This window comes from Suillus subalutaceus (assembly GCF_016647625.1).
Source record: "Suillus subalutaceus strain FC151 chromosome Unknown DFJ58scaffold_119, whole genome shotgun sequence".
Taxonomy (NCBI): Eukaryota; Fungi; Basidiomycota; class Agaricomycetes; order Boletales; family Suillaceae; genus Suillus; species Suillus subalutaceus.
Window position 1 is genome coordinate 113782 of NW_024540368.1, and position 25688 is coordinate 139469.

The following is a 25688-nucleotide window of genomic DNA, read 5'->3' on the forward strand; positions in this document are numbered from 1 at the left end:
CAACGGTGACCAAAGCTCGTGTTGGTCAGTAAACACTACGTGGTGAAAACACTGGTCTCACAAAACTGAGTTTCTATTGTGAGAAACTTACGTAATCTCAAGGGAAACACTTTCCCTGCACTTGCCTGGACAGTTCTTACAAAGGAAATGGGCTTTGTAAGCAGCAATTTGTTCAGACTGAAGCTTCTTAGGTGAGAGTTCAATTTGCTCAAGTGGGAGTTCTTGAATGCAACAAGTGGGAGATCTATTTTTTTTGGGGGAGAATGGGCTCTCCTTATATACATTTTGTGTGGGAATATTATGTAAGTAAAAAGGTGATGTAATGACTTCAGAATGTGAGAAGAATATTCCAAAAACTGGAGCAGAATGTTCTAGCAGGTGCAAAAGAACATTCCAGAATATTCATGGTGGGATAATGACATCATTCTGAGTCACTATGAGTCACTATGAGTCATTATGAGTCATTGGAATGTTCTAGCAAATTCCATGGAACATGACATCATTATGACATCACTATGATATCATATCTTTCAACCAAAATACCTGCAGGAGTGTAGGTGAAGTCCTATGACATCATTATGACATCATACCCTGTAGGTACAATTTTATGAAGCATCTGATTAGTCAGAGCATCCTAATAGAAAAGCAAAGTAAAGAAACACTAGAGAAAACAACTCAGAAATAATGGAACAAATAATAGTACACAATACGCGGGCTTTTTAGATAGGTTTTTGTTAGGCTTTGAACTTTTCTCTATGGGTTTCTCTAGCCAAAGTGAATAAGCCAAAGGAAAGGCAATACCTTAACCTTCATTTTGCTTCTCATATCAACTAGGTCATTATGTGATTCCCATCTCACATATGACTTTTCTTCAAAACATGGTGGATTCATGAATCACTGAGGGAAAACTGAAACTATTGGACCAAGGTTTGATACCAAGGTATGGGTTGACTAGTCTGAGGACTAAGCTAACAGACTTTGTCTTTTAGGGGGATACCTAGTAGTCATGTCCATGCATGATTCCCAAATCATGCAGGACATCGGATCTGGGGACGTTGAGAAACCTACAAGGACATCAATGATTGAAGGGAGCACAATCAGCCTATGCTTACTATTGTCACAGAAGCTGCACACATGAGAATTTTCAATGGCCATCATGTAGAGCTCCATCTCAGCTTGGGCGCGGCATAGCTTTGCCCGCAAGATGAGCAAATCCAGACCAAGGTTACACAGATGAGCGTTGTTACGCCTAGTGGCAAGGGATGTCACCATCAACTCCGCCTGCATGGTCAGTTCTGCTTGGAACACCTGGAATTTTTTTTCTTGGATGTCGGAAGTGACCCATGTACTTGACAGGGAAAATGGGGAGCCAATACACTGTAGAAAGGCAGTGAGAGCAGCCGAGTGGACTATCACAGTACTGACCTTCAAACTGATGGATATTGGTCTTCCTGCGTGCAAGGCCGATTGACCAAAGACTGAAAGGGTAGAGCCGTCCGAACTTGAATGTAACGTTTTCTCAATCAAAGGATCTCAACATCGAATGAGGCAGTGGGTATTGTTCCTCCTTAGCCAAGCTACACACGTCTCTCGTGTTGCAATTGAACAGGCTAAAGGCGCGCAAGGTAAAGGTATGTAGTTCGCAGGTGTAACTGTTTCCATCGTGCTTGGCCTGATGGGATGCTTGGTTCGAGCTCCAAATCGTGCTACAAATAGCAAGTGGGTTCAGACCACACAGCCGCACTTAAATTTGAATAAGCTCACACATCCAGTGTTGTTCCAAGAGCTCAATCGCCTGACTATACAAAGACACCTCCATTTGACACCGTCTCCTCCTCTTGTCTATGAGAACTCGCTCTACATGGGTGTGCCTTCCACCATCCCCACCAGTACAGACATGCTGGTGCCTGTGCAACATTTCTTCTTGCCTGGCCTCTATACTGCGCTCACTGATTATTTCCCAAAGATTGCCAGGATAGACTCGATCTTTGAGCAGAAATGACAGAACATATAATTCGGTTTGAAGCTACATGGCAAGAAAATGATCAGTATGCACAAAGATGTGATATTACCAAACTGACCTTCTGACTTGCTATCAGTCCTATATAGGCATCCAGCATTTCAGAGCCCAGAGAATTCGAGAGTTGAAAAATGCTCGCGTGAGCACTTGAGTAATCAAACAGATCTGAAGAAAGACAGGTTGGCATATTGAATCAATGGCCGCACATGAGGTAGTGCAATATGTTGTAATAAGCAGTATTTATATGTATACAGCGGTGGTTCAATATCGAATTGTTGAGTGCCTACAGCCTTCGCGGAATTGAGATCGTGGGGCCTGGGTGGGCAAGCCGGTAGGCATCAAAAGATATAAATAACTCACCCCTGCCGCCTTGGTATCACCCCTTCCTGGGGGGGCGGTGCTGAGGAAATCTTCGGTCGCACATCTCTCGTAGGTCACTGTATGTGCTGGTGTGTCCTGCCCGCGAAGGATTTGGTGTGCAGGGTGTCAACGCTGGCAGGGATGAAGTTGTCCTTCTAGACTATCTTTCTTGTCGGCCGAATGTGGCAGTTACGGTTGAAAGCGCGGTATCTCGTTTCCTTACATGTCTCACTGAGTGTCTGAATGTAAATCACTTGGAATATGACGTTACGTGTAAACGATTATTCAAGTGATATGGTAGGTAGGCTAGAGTACAGTGTGCGCATAGGTAATCAGAAAATATAAGCTAGTGGCATGACTCGATTAAAGCGTGCTGTGACCGTGGTTCACGCTTTGTCACACCTGAACAGATATGACGGCTCATCATTGGCCTTGCTCCTACCCACATGCATTTTTTGCAGCGTCTAAACAGAATTCGGAACTCCTTTGCAGGAATCCCATTACCAATAGATGAGTTGAGTCTTTTCAACAGTTCTGTTTGCTCCCTGTGGGTCCATTCAAATCGAATAGCCTTAGGCAAGACTTCCTGTTCTTTATTGTCCGTCATGAACCTGCAGTGCTGCAACGAAGCAAACATACCTCTTTGAGGGTACCGGAAGGCGGCTGAGGATGGTAGACGGAAGTATTTGTCTATTTTCACTAGGTGATATTGAGTCTGAGATCTTCTTGAGTATGAAGAATACTGAACCTTGATATCCGCATCTATTGGTTGTACACCTTGCGGTCCAATCAGTCTTTTTGTTACCCTCGTCCCACCAAGAATACACGGCAGACTCTACATACGCTCCTCTTCCACCGCCGTCAGCGCATAAGCAGCATGGGAATCTATAATCATATCCATCGCGGTGCATCTCTAGATGGGATGGCGGAATTTTTTTCCCATCACAACTGATAGGCCTGCGTTTTTGTGGAGCGGTATCAGCTCAACATTGGCATAGGATCCAATGCCATCTCACCAATACCATTCGATCATGGACTCCAAGGCACTGTCGTAGTGCATGAGGGCGAAGTCGCATGTCATAGCCTCTGCAATCATTCTGGCTAACCGTCGAGCAGCTTCATGGAAGTCAGGGGGGGCAGTAATGGTTGAAGAAGGTGAAGATGGAGCTTCCATTTCCAGTGAGTGATCCGGCGTAGGACGTGTTTTACCCTACTTTTATGGGGCATGAATTTAGCCTATGTCATCATGTCATCATCAAGTGCACCAGCCCGCCATGTGGCCCACCATCACAGCACCAAGGCTATTCTGAAGTAACCGTACTGACCTACCATCATTAGTGACTGACCCACCATTATTAGTGCCCAACCTCATTGCCGCTGGATCGTAAGTCATTCCACGCGGCGACCTTTTATCCTTGGGCTCAACTACAGTTTTTAGCTCCTCACGCTTTCCGCTCCTCATCGTCATGGATCAGGATGACTCATTGCGGGTTCCAATCACTTTCAGATGCACCTGTACACGTGAATTCACGCACGAGAACGCCTACAGTAAACATCAACGCTCGTGCACGAAGGGCAAGAAGCGATTGTTTTCCGCTTTATCTAAAGCAAGGGTCATTTTGGGCTCTGTAAAACGGTCACGAGTCGACGGGTATACCCGCCTTAGCACTACATCTTCAGGTGAGCACCCCCACCATCCACGGGGATCGTTCCCGTCCACTGAACAGGCTAATGAGCCATTCAACACAGAACCTGAGCCTTCACACGTCTGCTCAACTCCGTCGGGAATGCACCACTCACATGAGGTTTCGGGTGCAGGGCCTTCATCGCAGGACCATCCACTCACCGCTGCATCTAACGCCAGCATTGGCACCACACCTATGGAAATAGATGAGGATGAAAGTTTATCACTGGCGCAGTGGAGGAGCCGATGTATTGGTGTTCCTATGCCGCTACGATATAGGCAGCATGAGGATGTGCTCCCACAACCTCTTCCAAGCGCCCCCCCTGGCCATACTACCCCAGCACCGGAGGTTAACCCACCAGAACCAATTGACGTGTCCACCGGTGATCGTGCATCTCTGCCAGTTCCCCCCTTTCGCACTGCTAGAAATGTCTTCAGATTGATTCGCCAGTTCTTCTCATCCACCCCCCCATCTCATGACCTGGAAGAAGCAGTGACACTCCAAGATATCAGTTATGTGCCAGCGGTTACTTCAGCAGAGCTAGATGCCCTTGCTGACACTCATGACGTTTTATTTCACCCCTATCCCAATCGATCGTCTTTCGAGCTCGGTCATTGGTACTGGAATGGCGGCGTGCAGAAGTCCCATCAAAGCTTCAAAGAGCTCATCGATATCGTCAGTCACCCAAATTTTGATCCCGATAATGTCCGGAGTACACCATGGGACAAAATCAACTCGAAACTAGGTGCGAGTATCGACGACGATGAGAGGGAGGAATGGGAGGATGAGGACGCGGGTTGGTGCAAAACTCAAGTAACTATTCAAGTTCCCTTTTCTCGGACCACAGCTCAGCCAGGCATTCGACCGTACGTCGCAGCAGACCTTTACCATCGATCTCTCATCTCCGTCATTTGTGAAAAGCTCTCAAATCCTCAGGACGATGAGCTTTTCCATTACGAACCTTACCAACTGCGATGGAGTGCTCCTCATCTTCCTTGTGAGGTCGACATTCAAGGTGAACTATATACCTCTCTGGCTTTCATGGACATGCACCGTGAACTTCAGGAGTCTCCTCGGGAGGAGGGGTGCGATTTACCACGTGTGGTTGTCGCACTTATGTTTTGTCAGATGCCACGCACCTGACAACATTTGGCAATGCGAAGCTATGGCCGTTGTACATGTACTTTGGAAATGAACCCAAATACTGCCATTGCAAACCATCCTGCAATTTGGCTAACCATGTGGCCTATTTTCAAAAGGTGCGATTACCATTTTGAAGTTTCCTCTTCAGCATTCAAAACTCACATCTTGGCAGCTACCAGACTCTTTCAAAGATTTCACTGGCACTTACACTGGAGGCAAGGGGGTTGGCCGCGAGTACACAACACATTGCCAGCGGGAACTGTTTCAGGCTCAATGGAAAGTCTTGCTCGATCACGAGTTTTTAGAGGCTTATGAGCATGGGATCGTCATTTTGTGCTGTGATGGGATAAAACACAGGTTTTATCCACGATTATTTACCTACTCTGCAGATTATCCTGAGAAGTGAGTCCCTAATGTTCTCGAATTAAATCTAAGCTCACAGAAGCCAGAGTTCTCGTTGCGACCATTCGACAGCTGGGAGGTTGCCCCTGTACGCGATGTCTGATACCGACCACTCACCTTCATCATTTGGGGATGAGCTGCGATCGGCAACAACGTTCAATGATGGCACGGTCCCATGCCTTGAGGAGTCAGCCTGTTGCTACCGCACGCGGGTTCATATACGAGAAGAACTATGGCATTGACAGTGTAGCAGTCGAGTCGCTTCTCAAACCTGATTTGTGGGTACCAAACTTGGTGAGCACGATCATCCATCTCCCTTCTTGCCTTCACTCACCCTTGATTAGAACTCGCTGTCAGACAGCCTTAGTGCGTTTGGATTCAACGTGTTTGCTGCGCTTGTCGTCGATCTCCTTCATGAGTTCGAACTAGGGGTTTGGCGTATGCTTCTAGTTCATTTACTTCGCATACTTTTCGCCTTGAATAAGGACCTGGTCCATGAGCTTGATAAAAGGTTGCTAATACATATCCAATGAAGGCCCACCACACTCATCCCCTCCTCCGACAGATACAGACAAGTTCCCTCATTTGGGCCCGCAACGATTAGGCGATTCTCTGCCAACACCTCTGAATTGTCGAACTTGGCTGCACGAAACTTCGAAGATCTTCTTCAGGTATGCATTTGGGATAATTCTCATATTGCTTTGTGAACTAATTTGGTACCAGTGTTCTATCCCGGTCTTCGAAGGCCTGCTCCCCGAAGCTCACAACAAAATTATCATGGACCTACTTTTTATCATGGCACACTGGCATGGACTTGCCAAACTGCGCATGCATTCCGACCTGACCTTAGCAATCCTCAACCAACAAACGACTGATCTTGGTGAACAATTTCGTAAGTTTAAGGCGACAGTGTGCTCTGCGTACAGCACCCAGGAGCTCGATCGTGAGGTTGATGCGCGGTCTCGTCGGCAGGCAAAGGATGCGGCTAAGCGGGTGGAGACAGGCAAGGCGGATGGTGTTGGGCAAGGAACTGCAGCAAGTACCAACACTAAAGGGAAACAGAAGGCCAGTGCAGAGCACTTGCAGGATACCCCCTTACCAAGGCAACTGAGGAGGAAGAAATTCAATCTTCAGACCTACAAGTTTCATGCGCTGGGGGACTATGTGACTTCCATCCGTCACTTTGGAACCACCAATTCATACAGCACAGAGACAGTAAGTCATGATCTGCTGCCTGTCACTTTAGCTTAACTGCTTTTTAGGGGGAGTTGGAGCACCACACGCCGAAGGGTAGATACTATCAAACTGATTGTAGATCCTTTGTTCAACAGCTAACTCAGATTGAGTGCCGTCAAACGCGCTTGCACCGCATTAAACAACAACATCAACAATGGGCTTCTCGTGTGGAGTCAAACAAAACCGCGAGCGATCCCCGGCTACACCACCACATCGGCCAAAGCGAGAAGCTTTACGATGAAGTTGGTCATTACCTTCACAGTAATGCGAGAGATCCTGCTATGAAGGTAGCTGACCTTGGAATTTATTAATCATCGTTCTGACATGAGCATCAGGACTTCCTGCTGCGGTTAAAAGATTATATTTTGGACCATATTGTCACAGGGGGCGCCTGGATCTTCTATGGAGAAAAACCACCCATACCGACAAAGAACGTGCTTCCATTCTCTTTAAACGTAACAGAATCTATCACCACAACCTGGTGAGGTTCAATTATACAACTTATGATGTTAGAAGGGCTCAAGACGTCATCAATCCGAGAACCCCACATTGCAACATCATGTTGCTCCAACATGATGATGGGTGCGATGGCCACTACCGTTATGCCAAGGTCCTCGGTATACACCACGTCAATGTTGTTCGTACTGGGAATGTGTACGAATCTCGTCGAACAGAGTTCCTTTTTGTGTGGTGGTATGAGTCTGTACAGGAACATGTCTGGGAAATGCATACTTTGTGCCGCGTTCGTTTCCTACCTCTAGTGAATCCGGGCACATTCGGCTTTGTAGACCCGGGCGCTGTGCCGAGGGCATGTCACATTATTCCGGCTTTCTCTCGAGGCCAGCGTAACTCAAATGATGGGATTTCTCCCGTAGTGGGAGATAAACACAATTGGCAAGAGTACTATGTTAATAGGTGAGTTATCCTGTCCTCTTTCGGCCATGTCTACTGATTTTACAACTCTATTAGTTTTGTTGATCGTGACGCCCTCATGAGGTTTGATTTTGGCCTTGGGGTAGGGCACGTTTACTCACATAGTGTGGGGGTCTCAGAACCTCGTAACTCCGCACCACAGCATGCTGGTCAGACAAGCGCACAGGTGCAAGATGAATGTATCGAAGACAATCCAATGGGAATCGCCCAACCACCTGACGGGGAGCGGGATGAACAGGATGAAGATGGTGATTACCTTGGTGTCGAGGAGCCATGCTTTTTGGGGCCAGAAAGGAATGCGAGCATGGAATCGATTATCGAGGCGCTAGATGAGATGTTCATGGACTGCACCCTCGATTTTGATTACGAAAATTAATGTTACATCACAGCAACTGACGCCAGTCGATGGGCGCAATCTGAATTCCTCATCGGCCTTAATGTGAAGTAGTATGCGTTACCTTACTCGATGGCACAATTTTCATTACTCATGACTGCCCATCGCGTCTGCCCACCATTCCTGCCCACCGCCTCGCCCACCGCCCCTGCCCACCATGCATTCTTAGCTATTCGCTTGTGACCATCTTTGATTTCCGGCCATTGATAATGCATGGCCAGTCTTTATAATACATGGTTGGTCTTCGTTTGTTGCCAATTTGCTTGCCTGCTACCCTAATCATGGACAGTGTTCCGTCGATGTCCAATGTGTGGCTATACATGCCACAACGGAATTCCATTCTTCACCTCATACAACTCGCTGTAAGTAAGCTCTATACTACAAATCATCCGCTGAATCTTTCCCTCTAGAACGAAGTGGTTTGTCGCTGTCCATCAGCGCTGCAGCCGTTGTTCCCTTTTAACCTGCGATTTTAGCATCCATTTGTCACTTTTACGGGGGCAGAATTCATTCTCATTGGATACTTGGCCGACTACACTCACATCTACCCCATCTATGTGAGTTTGTCTCCTCAAATCAAATAATTATCTCATCGTATTGATTCATTCGTAGTGTGACAAAGTATTCGAGAATGATCAGCCTTGGATTCATGTACTTCAACAGGTTGGAACACTAGTTGTCCCCAGCGCAGGGAATATGCACCATATCCACAATTTATTTGCGACAACGGTGAGAGCTTCGCCTCCCCAGACAGTTTGCTTATTCAATTGCGAAATCAGTTGGAGAGCGGTGCCTACGTTCAATCAATCAATTCTACCTGTTGCAGACCAGGTGTCAGAGGCTTAGTGCTTCCTTCGTGGTTGGTGAGTTTTGTTATTTAGTTATAGTTGTACATGTCTTCATCGTCACATTGATAGCTTCCAGAGTTGAACGCATCGGTACAATTCCATCATGCTCCGTTTCCATTCAGATATCCACCTCCCGAGCATCTCATTGTCCCTGATTCGTGTGCTGTGGAGACACCCTCCTTTAGCGCATCTATGCCATTTTCATCGGGATATCCACCCCTCGAGCACTTCGGTCTCGCTGATCCGGTCCTTCAACATGCTGCTGAGATGCCTGTCATTGGCACGTCTGTGCCAAGTTTGGATCACATTGATCATGCATACAGTGACTTCAACTTCTACGACCACTCCACTGGCTATTCTGCAAGCGCCGTTGACAAGTATCTCATTCCAGAGGACACAAATGAAACACAACTCGAGCTAGCCTTTGGTGAGCAGCAACAGATCATGCATCCCAGCCTGGAATGGAGAGACTCCACCAATACCGGCGTGGACAAGAACATCCGCTCACAAATACTTCGTCACATGAGGAGGTCACCCTGGAATCGAATAATCACGCTAACAAGGTGCTGCTCATAGGCGGGTTGTGGACCGGAGCTTCCGGAAACCCATTTCAAATTTCTGTGACAAGCACGCGACGTCTGATAACGATGTGGGAAACACAACAAGAAGAGAACTCTGTAAAGTACTCTTCAAATGTTGGGTCAAAATTGCTATGCCTAGCTGCTATTCGACCCTGAAGGATTTCTGTACTAGACTCAGAGCTCAGAGAGTAGAATTATCATCAAGCAAAAGACTGTGATTCAGACTGGTACTGACACTGGTTAAAGGGAGACATGATTATGTAAGCAGTAAAAATGCGAACATAAACTAAGGAAAGTGGGTAAGTGAAGGTAAGTAAAAAGGGGGAATATCAGCCCAGGGAAAACTATATTGTCACAACGATTTGTTTTCTCACTAGTTTAGACATGACTCACAAGACCTACGAGGACATGGAGTCCCACCCAGGTCGGTGTCTTGCATTTTGGGCGTTTCATTATGAGTTGCTATCTTACAGTCTGATCAGTGATCGCGAGGATTTCAGAGACCAAAACTGTGTCTGCTGGATGGCCTGTGCTTCGCTTAAGTGTATGTTTTCCCTCATCCTTGCTTTCGCTTCCTCCTAGGAACTAATTTGAGCAGCTGGTTAAGTCGTTCTCCAGTGCCAAATCGGACCTAGGAAAAATCCTGAAAGGTGCGATGTCAGCGCACCCCAACTTTGCCGGTACCAAGACGATCAAGAAGGCTATCTCCTTCGTTCTGGCTCTTAACTCGGGCCAATCCTCTCAGGTAAGAGACTGGAGACCAACTAGCATAATTCGACCTCAAGCATTTTTGTTTTCCAGGTCCAGCAAGCAATTTCGGACCTCATAAGTCACCAGGTATATTGAGAAGTTCTGTGGGGGTCCCTTTTGTACCCTGTCGACGGGTTATCGGACGGAAATTCCAATGGAAGAATTGGCGAACTTTTTCCAGAAGAGGTTCTGTCAAGGTTTAATTGTTTAGCCCAATGCCTGGCTGGAAATTTAATGACTTTCGCAAGTCTTTCTTCCCCTTACCCTTTTGTATCGAACTAATGAAATTTGCATCAATATGTCAGGTTTACCATATTCTACTTCTCATGGTGAAGGATGAATTAAAGAAGAGGAAGACCATGGTCATGAGCGAAGCCGAGGTCGGGAACGAAGCTGAGGCCGAGGTCAAGGTGAACATCGATATCGATGCCAGCGCTAATATCCTGGAACCAGCGCCGATGAATGCCATTATCATGGCGGCTCTAGACCATATGTACAAGCACCTACACATGTTTCCAACGTTCTCGGAGGCTGTGAGGAGTCTCCCCTTCGTAACGTAAATTTCATCTGTGCACTGTTTTACCTAGCTCATCATGATCTACATTTAGGAGTTCTAATGTTCTTCAGATCTCTGCAAAGTCGCGACTTGCGAAAAGCACTATCTCTGACACTACCAGTGACAGGCAAATGGTCCTGGAAGACATTCGGCCTATTGTTGTTCAGCCAATCCCCTCTGATCAGTTTGGCGTGCTTCCCAATAGCAACGGCTTTAGTTCCCCGAAGTCTCTGAGAGTCGTGTGGGACTTGCCCATGTCATCATTCTCGCGCAAGTAAATAGGACATACAGCGCTGCTTTCTTCGTGTGCCATCTTGTACTAAATCCATGCATGTATGACAATCTTTGGAGCTGTCCTATATGCCCAGAAAGCCGCAATCCCATCCATTTTGGCTCATCTTCTGGAAACAAATTTAAATGTTTATTGGCCGACTATGAAGCTTGAAGAGCACACATCGCACAGAGCTCGAAATTAACAGCGCAGTCAAACACTGCATGGTATTGAGATACAGTCACAAGAGGTTCAAATTCGCATCATGCCATGGGTGAGTGTGCTCCAGCACTTAAACGATATATGTAATTTAATCGGCACTGGGCAGAATTGAAGTTATGTAATTTTGATCATCGGCATTGGGCAGAATTGAAGTTCCGCTTATAGATAATCGATCATCCGCCTTACCCATGCCAATACACGACTTGCATTACTTACGGCAAATAGCCCCTGTCGAGCTGTCAAACCCCACATCATAACATATCATAACACAGATGTCTCGCACAAACCATGCGGCCTGTAGGGGATCGCTGCCAATGAAAGGCAGGAAAGTTTTGGTAAGTAACGACTGTAATCAGCGACAGTAACTAACAATTTCTATCAGACGCAAGTTGATCTGTGGTTCGATTCAGTGAGTCTGTCAGGAACTTCTCACCGATGGCTTACCCAAAATATACAGTGTCCCGTTCAATTGGTCACCATCCTGCCCACGCGTCGTCCAGTCGTGACGTTAAAGACAACATTCATCCATGCTGTGAATAAAGCGAGAGCAATGCTTCGGGTATGTCACGCGAATTTCATTAGCACAACCATGATTCACACACGCCCTTTATGTAGCTATAACGATTCGGACTTGGGGATGATTGTCACGCCTTAGGCGTTCACGCATATAGCAGAGCCTGACACATCCCATATATCCATCATCCATCATGAGATATCCAGCTTGTAGCATAGATTTCCAAATCCCCCCACATTTCAGCGCTACAACAATTGTACAGTAATTTAGCACATGTCAGATTCCGTGCAAGATCACAATCGGTCTGATTTTTCCATAGGCCTGCATACATACTAGCGCAGTACCGTAATGATCTTACTATATATCACCTACTATATCCTATATCCCTCATGATCACTCCAACTGCCTTCGCTAATTATATCCCTGGTTTCAGGGTTGTTCCCCGGCGGAGGTATTATGATCAGAATCGTGCGTGGCGTGAAATATTTCAATATCAATACCTCACTATATCATCGTGTGAATGTTGAACAATGGCCACGACGGTGACGGTACATACTTTGTTCAGCCGCGAGCTCTAAAGCTTTTTGTAGAGACCCCAGCTAAAAGAATTGTTTGATAGATGTCGCAGCTGCCCGATTGCAGTATTCCTATCTGGCCTACACAACTTGGGCAGTACACCAAAATGGCACGGTCACCATGAGTGTCGTCAATATTACAGGACGAACACGGAGTACTCACACAATGACATAGGGATTCTCCACAGCACAACTATGACATCGACGTGATGCAGATCAAATTGCCTCAGTTGGTGTCCTTTGTTACTGACGATGTTGATCTAAACCGCGGCATCAACAGGTCCGAGGTGCGTGGGGGTTGGACCGAGCTGGTTCACCTGTCAGGAGCCGTATACAACTACAATGCGGGAATGGTGAGTGCGGGCTAGTATTTGGAGTTACACACTCACTTTGTTCTAATAAAGAAAACATTCACCGAAATGAACTTGAGGACTTGTTCAGAGGAACGGCTCCGGAGGCTTGAGTCCTGGGTCAGAGCGTCAAGAGCCAAGCTAAATGGAAAGGGATATCTGCTAGTCGTGGAGCCGATCGTAGTGCAAGAGAAGGAAGTCTATCCGTACTATTACGTCGTCCCAGAGAATCATATCATTACCTGGGTGGAGCCAGTGAATGGCTACCTTCTTTTCCAGGAATCTATGGCATCGCACTGGAATCATAAAAGTACATCCTTTTTTGTCCATTGATTCTTAAACTTGATTGTACAGGAACTGGAGGCTCAATTTGGTGAGCGATTGTTATACTGACACGGAACGTTTCTTACTGATTGAGTAGGAAACATGCCAAATATTTCCTCACAAAATCACAATACCCCTCTCAGAAGTAAGAGCTTTGCGAATTCAGCTGAACTGGTATCGCATAGGTGAGTTATTTAGCGTCATAGAGCCCGATCGAAAGTACCCTGAACAACAAACAGAAGCGTTGGCCATTGAACAGTCAACAGCGGCTTCAATATTCTGGACTCTGGACCAGATGAAGGAAATGACCGATGAGCTGATCATTGCTGGCATGTACCTTTATCTTCACCATTCAATCCACATTAATCAAATTGATGACTGACACAGAGGAACTCGCAGAACCCAATGGGACCATGAAGGGACCAGGTGTTGCAATATGTGGTGCATGAGCTTGAGTGTAGCTGGCAATCAGAAAACTTATCTTTTGTGAGGCAAAATATTGCATATGCTCCGTATGATGCTGTTTTTCTCATACCATATGTCATTGAATCAAGCGATCAACACAGGTCATCACGAATACCTGAACCATTATGGCCAACCCGAAGCTTGCCTGATACGAATGCACTCACTGGCCGAAAAACGCAGAGACCTCGAAGATTCTCCCTTGATCGCTGGCGCTGCAGTCGCCATGCTTTGGATTCCATTGATGATGCTTAGACGCCTTAAAACGATTTACGTTGATGGTCTTGTGAATGTGGTGGACATTAGGAGTTTTACTGACAATTTCAGCACCCAGCTAAAGCTCAAACCACCGTGGTAAGTGCTCTGTCGCGGACCTAAATGAACATGCTTACTATGACTTTGTCTGCTCTGACAGGCAAGTGTCATCATGGCCATCAACGCCAGCATCCTTGCTGTCCCAGGTTTGGGCATGTGTTAAGTAACTCGGAAAGGTATGAGTTTGAATATACTGTTAAGACCATACTCAAGTAGTATCGGATCCGAAGGGCTTCGGCCTCAGCTCGTGCGCTGTGCCCCTTTCCCGAGTCTTGCCCCTTATTTCAGAGAGCTAAAGTATCGCGTCTAGTGAGACGGATAAGTATCGTAACGGATAAGTCTTGTATCGCAATGGATAAGTATTGCAACAGATCCGTTAAGACTTCCGGATATTGAACGTATAGAGTAACGGCTAATCCGGATCGGATCCGGACTAGAAACTAATGGGTGAGGACTGTCCGAAGACAGAGGCGGATATGTAGACTATAGGAATCTATCCTAAGTCTCGGAATAGACAAGAGTAGCGTACTCAAGTCCAGACGGATAACGGAGGGACTTAGAGTCCAGACGGAATGAGTGCAATCTAAGATGATATTCGAACTGATCTACTACAGCGCATATACAAAGGTTTATATACTACGGATAGCTAACGGAATGATCAATAAGCAAAGGTGCGAGGCTATGTATGAAAGTATAAGCAAAGTCTAAGTGGAGCATATTGGTAAGTCGGATGGATCACGAATCATGAACCGGGAATGAAGTACAAGTAAAAGCGGATTCGTAAGTGTAGCGGATCAGTAAGCATAGCGGATCAGTAAGCAAAGCGGAAGTAAAGGATAACCGGTATACCGGTGTACAGGAATACCGAAAGGAGATGAACGATAGTGAGAGTTATATGAACAGGAAATGAAATAAGAATCAAAGCGGATCTGTGGACTGGACGACGGATATGTTCATCGGATCTGGATCGGATCTGAGATCCGGATCATTGGATCTGTAACCGGATATATGGTATATGACACAAGGTCATTAAAACTTGGGTTGAAATGTCTCATTACTCACGGGGACCACTGCAGTTTGGTATTTTCCATCCTCGGATTTCTGGCAGGTGTATTTACCGCTGAATTCGGACTATCTTTGTCTGCAAGGATTGGATGTATGCTGGCGCTCATTGTTGGAGCGGGCCTCATACTTCTGTTGACGATAGCCAGTTTCGGTCCTGGCCTTATTCGGTGACGAGGAATGACTCCTGTATTGGAGCAACACATTAATGGCTGATGGACCGCGAACGATGCATATTAGCCTTCTGTACGTTGTAGGGAGATTTTAGCTGTTCCTTCAAATCTGTTCATATTCATTATAAAAACTTTGTTGCTTCTCAGTGCTTCTCCTGTGTGACAAGTCATGGTTGGTGATCTCGACTACTGATAGAGTAAATCAATCGGAGTTTGAAAGACTTGCCAGTGGATGTTGAGTTTGAATTCTCGATGCAGCGACCATTGACAACACCCTTTCTTTCCGCCATCAATCACGGAAACATCCTTCTTGGTGCTGCACTACGATCAACCCGAACATTGACCTATCAGCGCCCCCGGACCCGAATCAATAAAAATATCTTATTGATTCCACCAGTTATGTGTTCTATGTGGGTTCCCTCGCTCGAGAAGAGGTTATCAAAGGTGAGTGATGCTTGAACGAGCGAGTTGACTTATCATCCCGCCACATCTGATTGGGCAGGTCGCTACCCACCCCCATGGATGCTGCGTTCTGCAGCGCTGCATTGACCATGCTTCAGACCACCAGCGCATCCAGCTTGTGAGCGAAATCACTTATAACGCGTTGAGGCGATCTCAACCTGGCTGGACTGATATGAAATATCTAAAAATGCTCAACCAGTATAAGTGAGTCTTGGCTCTGCCTAGCTGCTATACTCGCAGAATGCAAGAACGTTCGACCCTAAAGGGGACTGCTACTGAACACAGAACCAGATGAAAGAAAGACCCTTGTAGTGCGATGGATGTGCGAAAGTGCAAGAAGAAAAGCGAAGTGAGCGCGAAGCGCAAGAGAGCGCACTAAGGTAAGCGCGAGCGTGGGAACGTGAGTGCTAAGGCGCGCGTTGTGCGGAAAATACCGGATAAGGAAGCGGATGTGCAAAGCAAGTGCAAATGCAGAGCGAGTGTTATAATGAGCGCGGATAATAGTCTAGTATAGGCGGATAACGATAACCATTGGAAACACAAAGTGCGCCCAAGTGGTGACTACTACTTTAAAGTAAAACCCAATAGCGAGGGAAATACAGCAAAGGGGAGTAATAATGATGGAGTAGTAAGTCAGCAACTTTATACTATGGAAATCGCATCGGAAGTGGAAGGGATAGGAGCAATAAGCGCTATGAATACGTAATGACATGTAATAGCGCTGCAATGCTTGTTACAAACCATGAGGCAAGGGATATGACGTACCAATGAGGTGGGTGGACATAGAGGGACGTTCCTGGATGATAGGCAATGCAGGGCAATGCAGGGCGCTTGAGCGCGAGAAAGCGTGCAAGGTGTGCATGTGGGAATGCTGCGCGTTGTGTGGGAAAGTACCGCGCCTATGGCGCGTTTCATGGGAAAGCTGCGCGTTGTGTGTAAAATGACTAGGGACATGATAGAAGTCGAATATAGCTGATGGTGCGAGTCGTGCATTGAAGGCCAATTGTCATGAGTTGTGAAAAGGTGCAAAATGTGCCCATATGTGCCTGCAGAAACGCGAGTCTCTACAGCATTGGCGCTCGTTCAAGACCCTTATGGCAACTACGTTCAAGTGCCCCGTTGCTTGTCCAATACAAGACACTGAGAGTTGGGGTTACCAGGTTGTTCAATATATCTTGGATCTCAACAATCGTTTTAGCGATGTTGTCATTCGTCAGTTCACAGGCAACATTTATGCGCCTTCTGTCCAGAGGTTTAACTCGAATGTCATTGAGAAAGTGAGCATTTTTTAAAATCTTGATGGACATTTTCATGCCGAGTGGGACTAGTGCATCTTGTGTGGCCGAACATGGTACCAGGAAAATTTCGATCAAAGAGCTACTCAACCGCTCCCGCTTGGAGAAACTACTTCACGACTCATATGGCAACTATTGTGTGCAGGTACCATTTTTCTTTTGTGCATTTGTCGCTTGGGCTGGACATTCCTGTAGACCGCACTAGACTATGCCGATCCTGTGCAGCGTATGCTCCTCCTCAAAAGTATTCACCCAGTCCTTCCCTTAATCCGCAACACTCCTTACGATCCAAACTGAGTTGCAGCGGGAACAGGCCAACGTCGAGAACCTCAGCTTTCATGCCCCTTATGGCATGATGCTCATGGGCAACTCTGGCCATCACGGTGGCAACCCTGGTTATCATGGTCACGGTCACCACAATGCAGGGGCCCAGCACATCCCCCAGGGAATGCACCCTACCAGTGTTGCTACTGTCTATGCCCAGGGAGGCTTGTATGGTATCCAAGCGCACGGCTCCTACAGCCATTCTCGCCTCAGTCCCCAAATGCACGGTCTTCAGGCGTGTTCGATCGATGGATATGTCTTGCAAGGCACTTCTCCTCATAGCGCGAGCCTGACCCCCCCCCCCCCCCCCCCCCATACCCAAGCCACTGGCTATATGGGCGTTGCTGGATATGCTAATGTGAGCCCTTTTGGCACGGTCGGTGTTGCCAGGTCATTGAATGATCCTTATCAGAGCTACACCTATGGCATGTAGAACGGGGTACATTGTATGCCAATTTGGATGTTCTGCTCTTTCAATCCTTGCGCACCCGCGCAGTTGCTTTTCAACGGTTTTAATGTATATTTTATGTACTTGTGTTCGACACTCATACCTCAATGGTTTTAATGTATATTCTATATCCTTGTCGTCGACGCTCAATACCTCACAAGCATGTCGCTCGGCTGCAGATCTCATCTTCCAGGAGATTTTTTTCAATCATGAGTAAGGGCTGACTTCTATCATACCACGGCACTTTTTTTTCTTAAGTGAAAAATTTGCTTTTGTAAGTCTTGTTTTTGCTGGCCCAGGTTCAAACGTTCAGTACAACGTAAATTTTGCGAGGATATTGTGAGGATATTGCAAAGCATTTGCATAGATACTCCACAATGGTGAGGGATGACGATAATGCATAACTATTATAAGGATACTGTAGCTCTCATCTGCCGACTGCGTCTGATTACAAACAGCCACCACGAAGTCAGGCTCATACAGCGGGTGACCATCATTTTGGAGAGATGCGGGTCTTCCTTCAAGTGTTTATCTGCTGACTGTCACAGTTGCAAGACCTACGATGCTTCATCAGAATTGAAGTTCTCTTGCAATGTATTGTTGTTTGACATTATAATGCTGATGCCTTTACAATACTTTGTCTTTGGATATAATCTGCGCATTTTTTATTTGATTTTGGCATAAATATCTATTCAAAGCATCTCCAGCCCGATTCCGTGATGAAGGTTTCCAGATGCACGAAAATGCATGTTGGAAGCAATCTGAACAGAGAAGGGAGGATCTTGAGCTTGCTAGAGAGATTCACCAAGGTACATTGTTATAATAACAGTATCTATTAATGTCACACTAATTACACAACTCGTAGAGAGAGAAAATAATGCGCGACCAGGTTCCGTCAAATCTGTGTTTGTTGGCAAACGACCATCCGGCTCAGTTCTTTGTATGTCATCTCACTGCCTTTAAATTGATCACTGACATTCACTCTGATTTAAGCTACTGACTATAATCCTTTACAGGATAATGATGCTCTCGATTCAGATATTGATGGCCCTGTAGACTATGCTGACGATCATGATTTTGGACAGATGGATGGTAATCCGTTTTTCCTGTCTGTTCAGCTTACAACTTTCATTTCAGGATCTCCACCACCTGAATCTAGAATGTTGTCACCTCAACCTCAATTTGAGGAGGACGACATCCAAGTGCAGTACCATCCTAATAGTCAGCGCCCTATATGGGTTTATCATTTTGAGGAATATGGGCATGGTCCTGGAGCCCCCATTATAGTTCCACCAGTTGAGCCTGAGCCATGGTGCCCATTCCGAACTCGCAGAACTCACCCTTGAGGTGGCTCTCACCCACCAGCAGCTGGACCAACTTCTCAACCTCATTCATCGCAGCAAGCATGAAGACTTCACACTTCGGAATCGCAAAGATGTACAGGATACATGGGATGCAGCTTCGTATAAATTAACACCTGTGTGTATTCAATCACTTTGAGTGCAAACCAATCTAAGTCAATTTTTTTCTCCTGTGCAATAATAGTTCGTAAAGGAAGAAGTAATCATCCCCTTCCAGGGCGACAACAAGACATTTCAGGTATTCTATTGCTCAATATGGGACTGGGCTGTGGATCTCCTTCAGGATCCTCAAGTCGGTCCACATTTTGTCTTTGATGCTGAATGGCTTTCAAAGTTTAATGGTGATAGAATCGTTCGACTCATTCATGAGCCTTGGACCGCCAATAGCTTCTGGGAGTATCAAGTACATGACACCAGTGTTATATAGGTTTGTATCATGTATTAATTTACCATTATCATAGTTGAAAATACCACAAGATTCCAAACCTCTCACATTCATTCTTTATGCTGATAAGGCAAAGTTATCATCATATGGTCATGCAAAAGGCTATCCCGTCATTGCCCGGTGCACTAACCTTCCTACTGCGATTCGTAATGGAGAAGGGTTGGGTGGTGGGCATGTAGTGGGATGGCTACCAATTGTTAGTTTGGTGCTTCACTTGATGCCCATGAACATTGTTAACAGCAGCACTTTCACAGGTGAAAGAAGACAAGAAACACTCAGGAAAGCCAGCATTTGTTAACTTTAAAAACGCGGTATGACATCAATCATTTATGAAGATCCTTGTGTGCCTTGCACCACTATCAAAGGTTGGATCTGCTGTTAAATGTTGGGATGACCTTGTCCGTGTTTTCTATCCAATAATACTGACCCTCTCTGCAGACTATGAAGAACAGTTAGTGTTGATTCAAAGGTCCCTCGTCAGTAATATTACTGATGCTCTTGCAGGTCTGTGATGGCGTTGATTTGTGGTCTGATGGGAAAATTTCCTTGCCCGATATGTCTTGTACCTCGCAATGAGCTTTCTAAGACATCTAATGTGTATCCTATTTGCACATCTGCAAATGAAAATGCATTATGTGCTTGGGCCCAAGAGTCTACAACATTAGAAGCAAAAGAACAAATATTAAGCTCTGAGAGCCTTCAAAATGTTGATGTAAGTCTTTCCTTGGTTCTAAATTTCTAATTATAATTTGAATCATCTACCATCTGATTAGAATTCGTTTGATATGATGGAGCATACCAATGTTCATCGGGCCCTGTCACACGACAAACTGCACTTTAATGATGAAGGCCTTTTCAGTGATCACCAGTGGGCCAAACTGCAAAAGTGGATCGAACATTCAGGTCGACAAGCTGCCGTGTTGATTGATAACTTGTGTGTAATTAAATTCTGTCTATTTTACAGCGACGCTAATTCAGATTTCCAGCTTCAACTCATTTCTGCGCTGGCAAAACCTCAATCATTTTGACCAGGTTGTTTCAGTGTCTTTTTCTGATGGTACTAAATATGAAGATATCTCAAAGGCAAGTGATATCTGACTCTACGCTAATATCATTTGCCATAAAGATCTGAATCAATTTTAATTATTAGCTTATTGTCTTTGCTTCTCATAATGTATTTAATCGTGAGCAAGATCCAGAGGTGTATCTCCTGCTGCACTGTATTCATAGCTACACGGAGTTCAACATGTATGCATTGTGGTGTTCAAGCTTGGGCTAGCCTCGCAGAAGCCCCTTTTCACATAGAGGTCAAACTATCCAGGAACTACCTTCCATACATCTTTCACCACTTCCCTACAATTGCCAAATTAGGCCCAAACCTTCGGCTGAGGCATTGGTCGCATTTCCCACGCCTTCATTGGCCGACCCAACCACAGTCCGACGCATTTCCGTGCCCTGCATGCTTTAGGATGGTCAGTGATAGGCAAAAGCACTCCCTGCCACATTTCCCTTGCATATCCATCCATGTCTGACGTTTTGCACAGCCACATCGGCTGTTCCTGCATACCTGAGCCTATTCCTGTGTGTCCGGACCATTCCCGCGCATTTGGATAACCTTCGGCCGAGTTCCCACGCCTTTGGACCACTCAGAACCCATTTTAGGAAAGCCCTGTGTCAATTCCATGTCCATCCAAACTCCACTGGTGCGTGTTTTTACTTGCCTCGTGTTGTAACAAGGGTTTCAGCCTTATTACATGTTCTTACATATCTCCACTATTCCTGTCCCTTCCGAGTCTGAGAGGATTTAGCTAGTATAAAAGAGCCTGTAGTGACTATTTCATCAATTACTTCCCTTCAGTGGTATTTCCTTCCCTTAGGTTTTACTTTGAAGTAGTCACCCATTAGGTTCCACTCTTAGCCCCTATTAGTTACTTGATACTCAGACATCTTACCTAGTGTTTCCTTGACCTTGCAATTCAATCCCTTGAAACCTAGTCCTTCCTTATCACTTTCCTTACTTGTCTGCTTTGCATCGGCTGAGTTCTCATGCTATTTCTGTCCACTTTGGCTGTTCCCACGCTTCGGATACCTTCGGACCTGTTCCCGTGCGTCTGGCCTACCCCTATCTACATTCCCACGTCTTTACTTCCTATAGATCCACAGCTGGTCTCAGTAGCAGTCCCCTTTAGGGTCAAATGTTCTTGCTTACAAGTGTAGCAGCTAGGCAGAGCATAGACTCACAACTATTTGGCTAGTTTCCCCAAGGCTAGCCATCTTGTGTTCACCACAGCGTCATTAGATGTCCATACTGAAGATACTATCAATGATGGCTGAAAGCTCTGGCAATGTTGACAGAGCTGATGGATGTATGTTTCATTTACTATATACTTGACCGGTAGCATTGATTCAGATTCTACAAGTCAGAAATACATTGAAGACACATTAGAAATATGTGACAAGTCATGGAATTTTCTGAAGAAGCATCTTTCTGCGCATCTTTTCGACGATATCAAGGTGAAAGGTGTCAGTCGAAACTATACCACAAAACCAAATGAGAAAATGCACAGTCCATTGAAAACACTTATCAGGACCGCACAAATTTCAAGAATGTCACTGAACAGGTAATAAATTCAGATGCTGCATCTTAATAGTCAGAGTGCTGATGGGATTCAAAGATTCTCCAATACAGTCATGACACCCTTGTCGCAGAATATATTCATGGCAAATTGGACTGTCTTGATGCGCAAAATCTCAGCCAATCTGAGTCAGATTTACCTGATCCAGAGGTGAATTCAGATGAGATTGATTCAGAGACCAAACTGACAGATGCAGCACTGCATTTCAGCCTCGGTTCTCAGCAGGTAACAAAGTCATTTGCAGATATTGAAGCAAGCAACACAGGCAATCTGGCCTTTGTTCAATTCCGGATTAAGCTGAATGTATTTTTAAACCATGCATTCAATACCAATGGCATCCCATTTCCTGATGGAAGACGAGTCCAACTCGCCGCTGATAATATGGTGCGCAACATTACCAATGTGGGAAACACAACAAGAAGAGAACTGTGAAGTACTCTTCAAATGTTAGGTCAAAATTGCTATGCCTAGCTGCTATTTGACCCTAAAGGATTTCTGTACTAGACTCAGAGCTCAGAGAGTAGAATTATCCTCAAGCAAAAGACTGTGATTCAGACTGGTACTGACAGTGGTGAAAGGGAGATATGATTATGTAAGCAGTAAAATGCGAACATAAACTAAGGAAAGTGGGCAAGTGAAGGTAAACAAAAAGGGGGAATATCAGCCCAGGGAAAACTATATTGTCACACCGATATCCTATTAATACTTCTTAATTGCTCATTGATAGATTACCGAGTATTAATTTCTCAAAGTCAACTATGAATCACTTGTCAACTGGCGAACATCCACTGACTATCTTAGATGCAGTCCAATGTTCCATGGATTGCCTTGATACGATTTTGTTATCCTACAGACCGAAGTTGGTGTCATATTCGCACAATTGCTGTTGGTCTTCACCTGCACAGTTGGGAATGACCAATATCCTATCATGCTCACTCTCCCATATGACCAATCTGTTGGTGCTCGTCCACAGAAGGATAAAGACTTTGACTTCTGGCAAGTTAAGGCAAAGCCCAGAGTGTCCACAGAATTCTTCTCGGTGCAATCCATCATCTGTGGATGTGTATCGGTGGAAGACAGTAGCAGACCCAATGAGGGTTTGGTCATTGATACTCTAGATACAGATATGTTCCTTCACATGAAGGAAATCCATATTAATACTATAGCTGGTTAGTACATTACTTGTGGTTGATTTGGACTTATTAAATTTCATGACCTTTGTCTGACCGTCGCATTGAATATTAGTGCATTTCTGCCTGTGTTCCTTGCACTCATGTTCACATTCACATCCCCCTTATATTACCTCTCACACCTCTCATACTTATTACACTCCCTCTTGCTTGTCTCCCCATCATGCTGTCAGTATCCCCTCTCCCTCTGAATCCTCTCTCTCTGTCCCTATCATTATTACATACACACCAAATATATTAGCGAAGGAGCTCCTCATCTCTTTACTTCGTCGGAATTTCCCTTAGCCATATTGGAACCTTGGTTGGTTCTTTTGCTTCTCAACCTAGACATCCATCTCTTGTGATATCTTCATCTTACTACATACCATCCTATCCCTTCAATGGCTTCCACTCTTGCACCAGTTCATGTATTATCCCCTGCTCCAACACCAAGCAAGAAGGCTCATGCATTTTAAAGTTAACCATGCAAATTGCTCTAGCTAACGTGTCTTGAATCATTAGGCCGCTGCAGCCCTGGCAAATATCTCCTTAGACTAACCATTGACAATTCAAAGCCATCAGATGACAAGGATAGCCTTCCTGTTTTCATCAATGATCGCAAGTGTTCAGTCTTGCCAGAATCTCAGAACACGGAGGAAGACCTTGAAAGCTTTGCAAGAAGTTTGTCGGTGAAATTGACCTTCCTGAAAGTCATTGACAGTGGCGTATTAATTTCATTTGTGAATTCATCCTCAACTTGACTTTTTCATTTCAGGCAAAGAGCCTTTGTTTAAAGAATCCAAGTGTTTCGTTCTTTTCCCCCATTCAATACCCCGAGGTTTGTTACTTAGACTGTCTAATATGGTCATGTTGACCTTGTTCTAACAATTCACCAGATATGGCAAATATACAAGAAAGCCGAGGCATCATTCTGGACTGCCGAGGAGATGGACCTCTCAAAGGACATCCATGACTGGACAAACCATCTTAATGACAATGAATGTCACTTTGTTTCACACATCCTCACCTTTTCGCTGCATCCTGGACTGACGGTATTGTTAATGAAAACTTTGTTAAACATTTCTCTAATGAGGTCCAGGCTGCGGAAACCTGGTGCTTCTACAGCTTCCAAATCATGATGGAGAACATTCACTCCGAGACCTACTCACTTCTTACATCAAGGATTCCTGGACCACCCAGCGCAAATACCTCTTTGATGCCATGGAAACTATTCCTTGCATCAAGCACAAGGCTGGACCGGGGCACTCAAGATATCTGATGATGTTCCACCTTTGGTGAGTGCTTGGTCGCCTTCACTGCCATTGAAGGCATCTTCTCCGGTTCCTTTGCATCCATCTTCTGGCTCAAGAAGCACAGTCTCATGCCTGATCTTAGGTTCTCTAATGAGCTCATCAGCCGTGATGAGGGTATGCACACTGATCTTGCTTGCTTGCTCCTTGGCCACCCCCTTCACCCTGAGACTTTCAAGGGTACCATTACACAGGATGCTGCTATCGAGCAGGAATTCTTGACTGGTTTGTCATGCATTTCATTTGATCCATCTTATTATGCTGACTGTCTCTCCAGTCTGATACACTCCAACATGACTGGGCATACTGCCAAGCACCATTGTATGAGCACTGACAGTGTGTTAGAGCCGCCTAGCAGTGCAGTTTCTTATTACTCCTCCTATGGAACAGGCTCTGGTGCATGAGCACAGGTACATCTTTATCTTCACAGCATAGCAGCATGGATTTCCCTTTCTTCAGTCCTTACACTGTGTTCCAAGGGAACAGTCCAGGTAACGAGCACAGGTACGTCTTCGTCTTTGCGGCATAGCAGCATGAATTTCCCTTTCTTCAGTCCTTACACTCAATTCATGCACCCTCCAATGTTGCCTAAGGCTGCTGGAACCTCTGACAGGTGATGACACCTTGGTCATGCCCCTGGACCACACGCCCATTATGTTCATCACACTAACCTCTGCATCTGTTTGTTTTAGATATGTTATCATTATTGTGTGTCGAACTATTAATAAGTACACAGATGCTGATTCAGATGAACAGTGAGTAATTAAAGCTTCTGCCTGTCTGATGGTGTCTGAATCCCTTCTAGCTCTTTGAAAAAAACAAATTCCATTGATGAAGACTCGAATGCTGGAGGAACACATGGTTAATATGTCAATTTGTTGGATGCAAGTAGGCAGTATTATTGTGTAATATTATTAATAAGCTGACATTGTGTTTTCGCCAAGTCCATTGGTCCCAACAAAGCCCCAAGCATTGAGACGACACCTCAAGGATGAATCATGAACCGACAGCTGCAACCTCTCCACAACACTTCTATTATATAATGAATCATTGGCACTAATA

The 25688-nt window shown here is 45.4% G+C and overlaps 5 protein-coding genes across 5 annotated transcripts; 4 read left to right on the top strand and 1 right to left on the bottom strand.

The window, feature by feature from the left end:
- Nucleotides 1–3522: 3522 nt before the first annotated feature.
- On the top strand, nucleotides 3523–8155 carry DFJ58DRAFT_732177 (uncharacterized protein; the record flags this gene model as incomplete). The annotated part of the gene is made up of 13 exons (XM_041386144.1): nucleotides 3523–3559; nucleotides 3719–3764; nucleotides 3819–5164; nucleotides 5194–5324; nucleotides 5381–5610; nucleotides 5658–5904; nucleotides 5955–6121; nucleotides 6176–6281; nucleotides 6334–6825; nucleotides 6873–7133; nucleotides 7182–7327; nucleotides 7363–7761; nucleotides 7816–8155. The coding sequence occupies 13 exons, from the start codon at nucleotides 3523–3525 to the stop codon at nucleotides 8153–8155; spliced, it is 3948 nt and encodes a 1315-aa protein (XP_041239796.1).
- Nucleotides 8156–8454: 299 nt separating this feature from the next.
- On the top strand, nucleotides 8455–11186 carry DFJ58DRAFT_732178 (uncharacterized protein; the record flags this gene model as incomplete). The annotated part of the gene is made up of 12 exons (XM_041386145.1): nucleotides 8455–8535; nucleotides 8584–8592; nucleotides 8650–8730; nucleotides 8786–8902; nucleotides 8953–9036; nucleotides 9091–9448; nucleotides 9985–10026; nucleotides 10085–10146; nucleotides 10201–10347; nucleotides 10404–10439; nucleotides 10658–10908; nucleotides 10961–11186. 12 exons carry the CDS (start codon nucleotides 8455–8457, stop codon nucleotides 11184–11186), a joined length of 1494 nt encoding a protein of 497 aa, XP_041239797.1.
- A 5546-nt stretch (nucleotides 11187–16732) lies between these two features.
- Nucleotides 16733–17696, top strand: DFJ58DRAFT_855524 (uncharacterized protein; the record flags this gene model as incomplete). The annotated part of the gene is made up of 2 exons (XM_041393900.1): nucleotides 16733–16915; nucleotides 17238–17696. 2 exons carry the CDS (start codon nucleotides 16733–16735, stop codon nucleotides 17688–17690), a joined length of 636 nt encoding a protein of 211 aa, XP_041239798.1. The 3' UTR covers nucleotides 17691–17696.
- A 1169-nt stretch (nucleotides 17697–18865) lies between these two features.
- On the top strand, nucleotides 18866–23321 carry DFJ58DRAFT_718051 (uncharacterized protein; the record flags this gene model as incomplete). The annotated part of the gene is made up of 13 exons (XM_041384426.1): nucleotides 18866–18926; nucleotides 19039–19184; nucleotides 19251–19469; nucleotides 19528–19707; nucleotides 19766–19822; nucleotides 19847–19962; nucleotides 20016–20223; nucleotides 20285–20445; nucleotides 20498–20598; nucleotides 21849–21906; nucleotides 21932–22077; nucleotides 22221–22531; nucleotides 23001–23321. The coding sequence occupies 13 exons, from the start codon at nucleotides 18866–18868 to the stop codon at nucleotides 23319–23321; spliced, it is 2085 nt and encodes a 694-aa protein (XP_041239799.1).
- A 1261-nt stretch (nucleotides 23322–24582) lies between these two features.
- Nucleotides 24583–24780, bottom strand: DFJ58DRAFT_666119 (uncharacterized protein; the record flags this gene model as incomplete). The annotated part of the gene is made up of 1 exon (XM_041382543.1): nucleotides 24583–24780. A coding segment is annotated over one exon (198 nt), but the record flags the coding sequence as incomplete, so codon positions are not given.
- Between the last annotated feature and the right edge of the window lie 908 nt (nucleotides 24781–25688).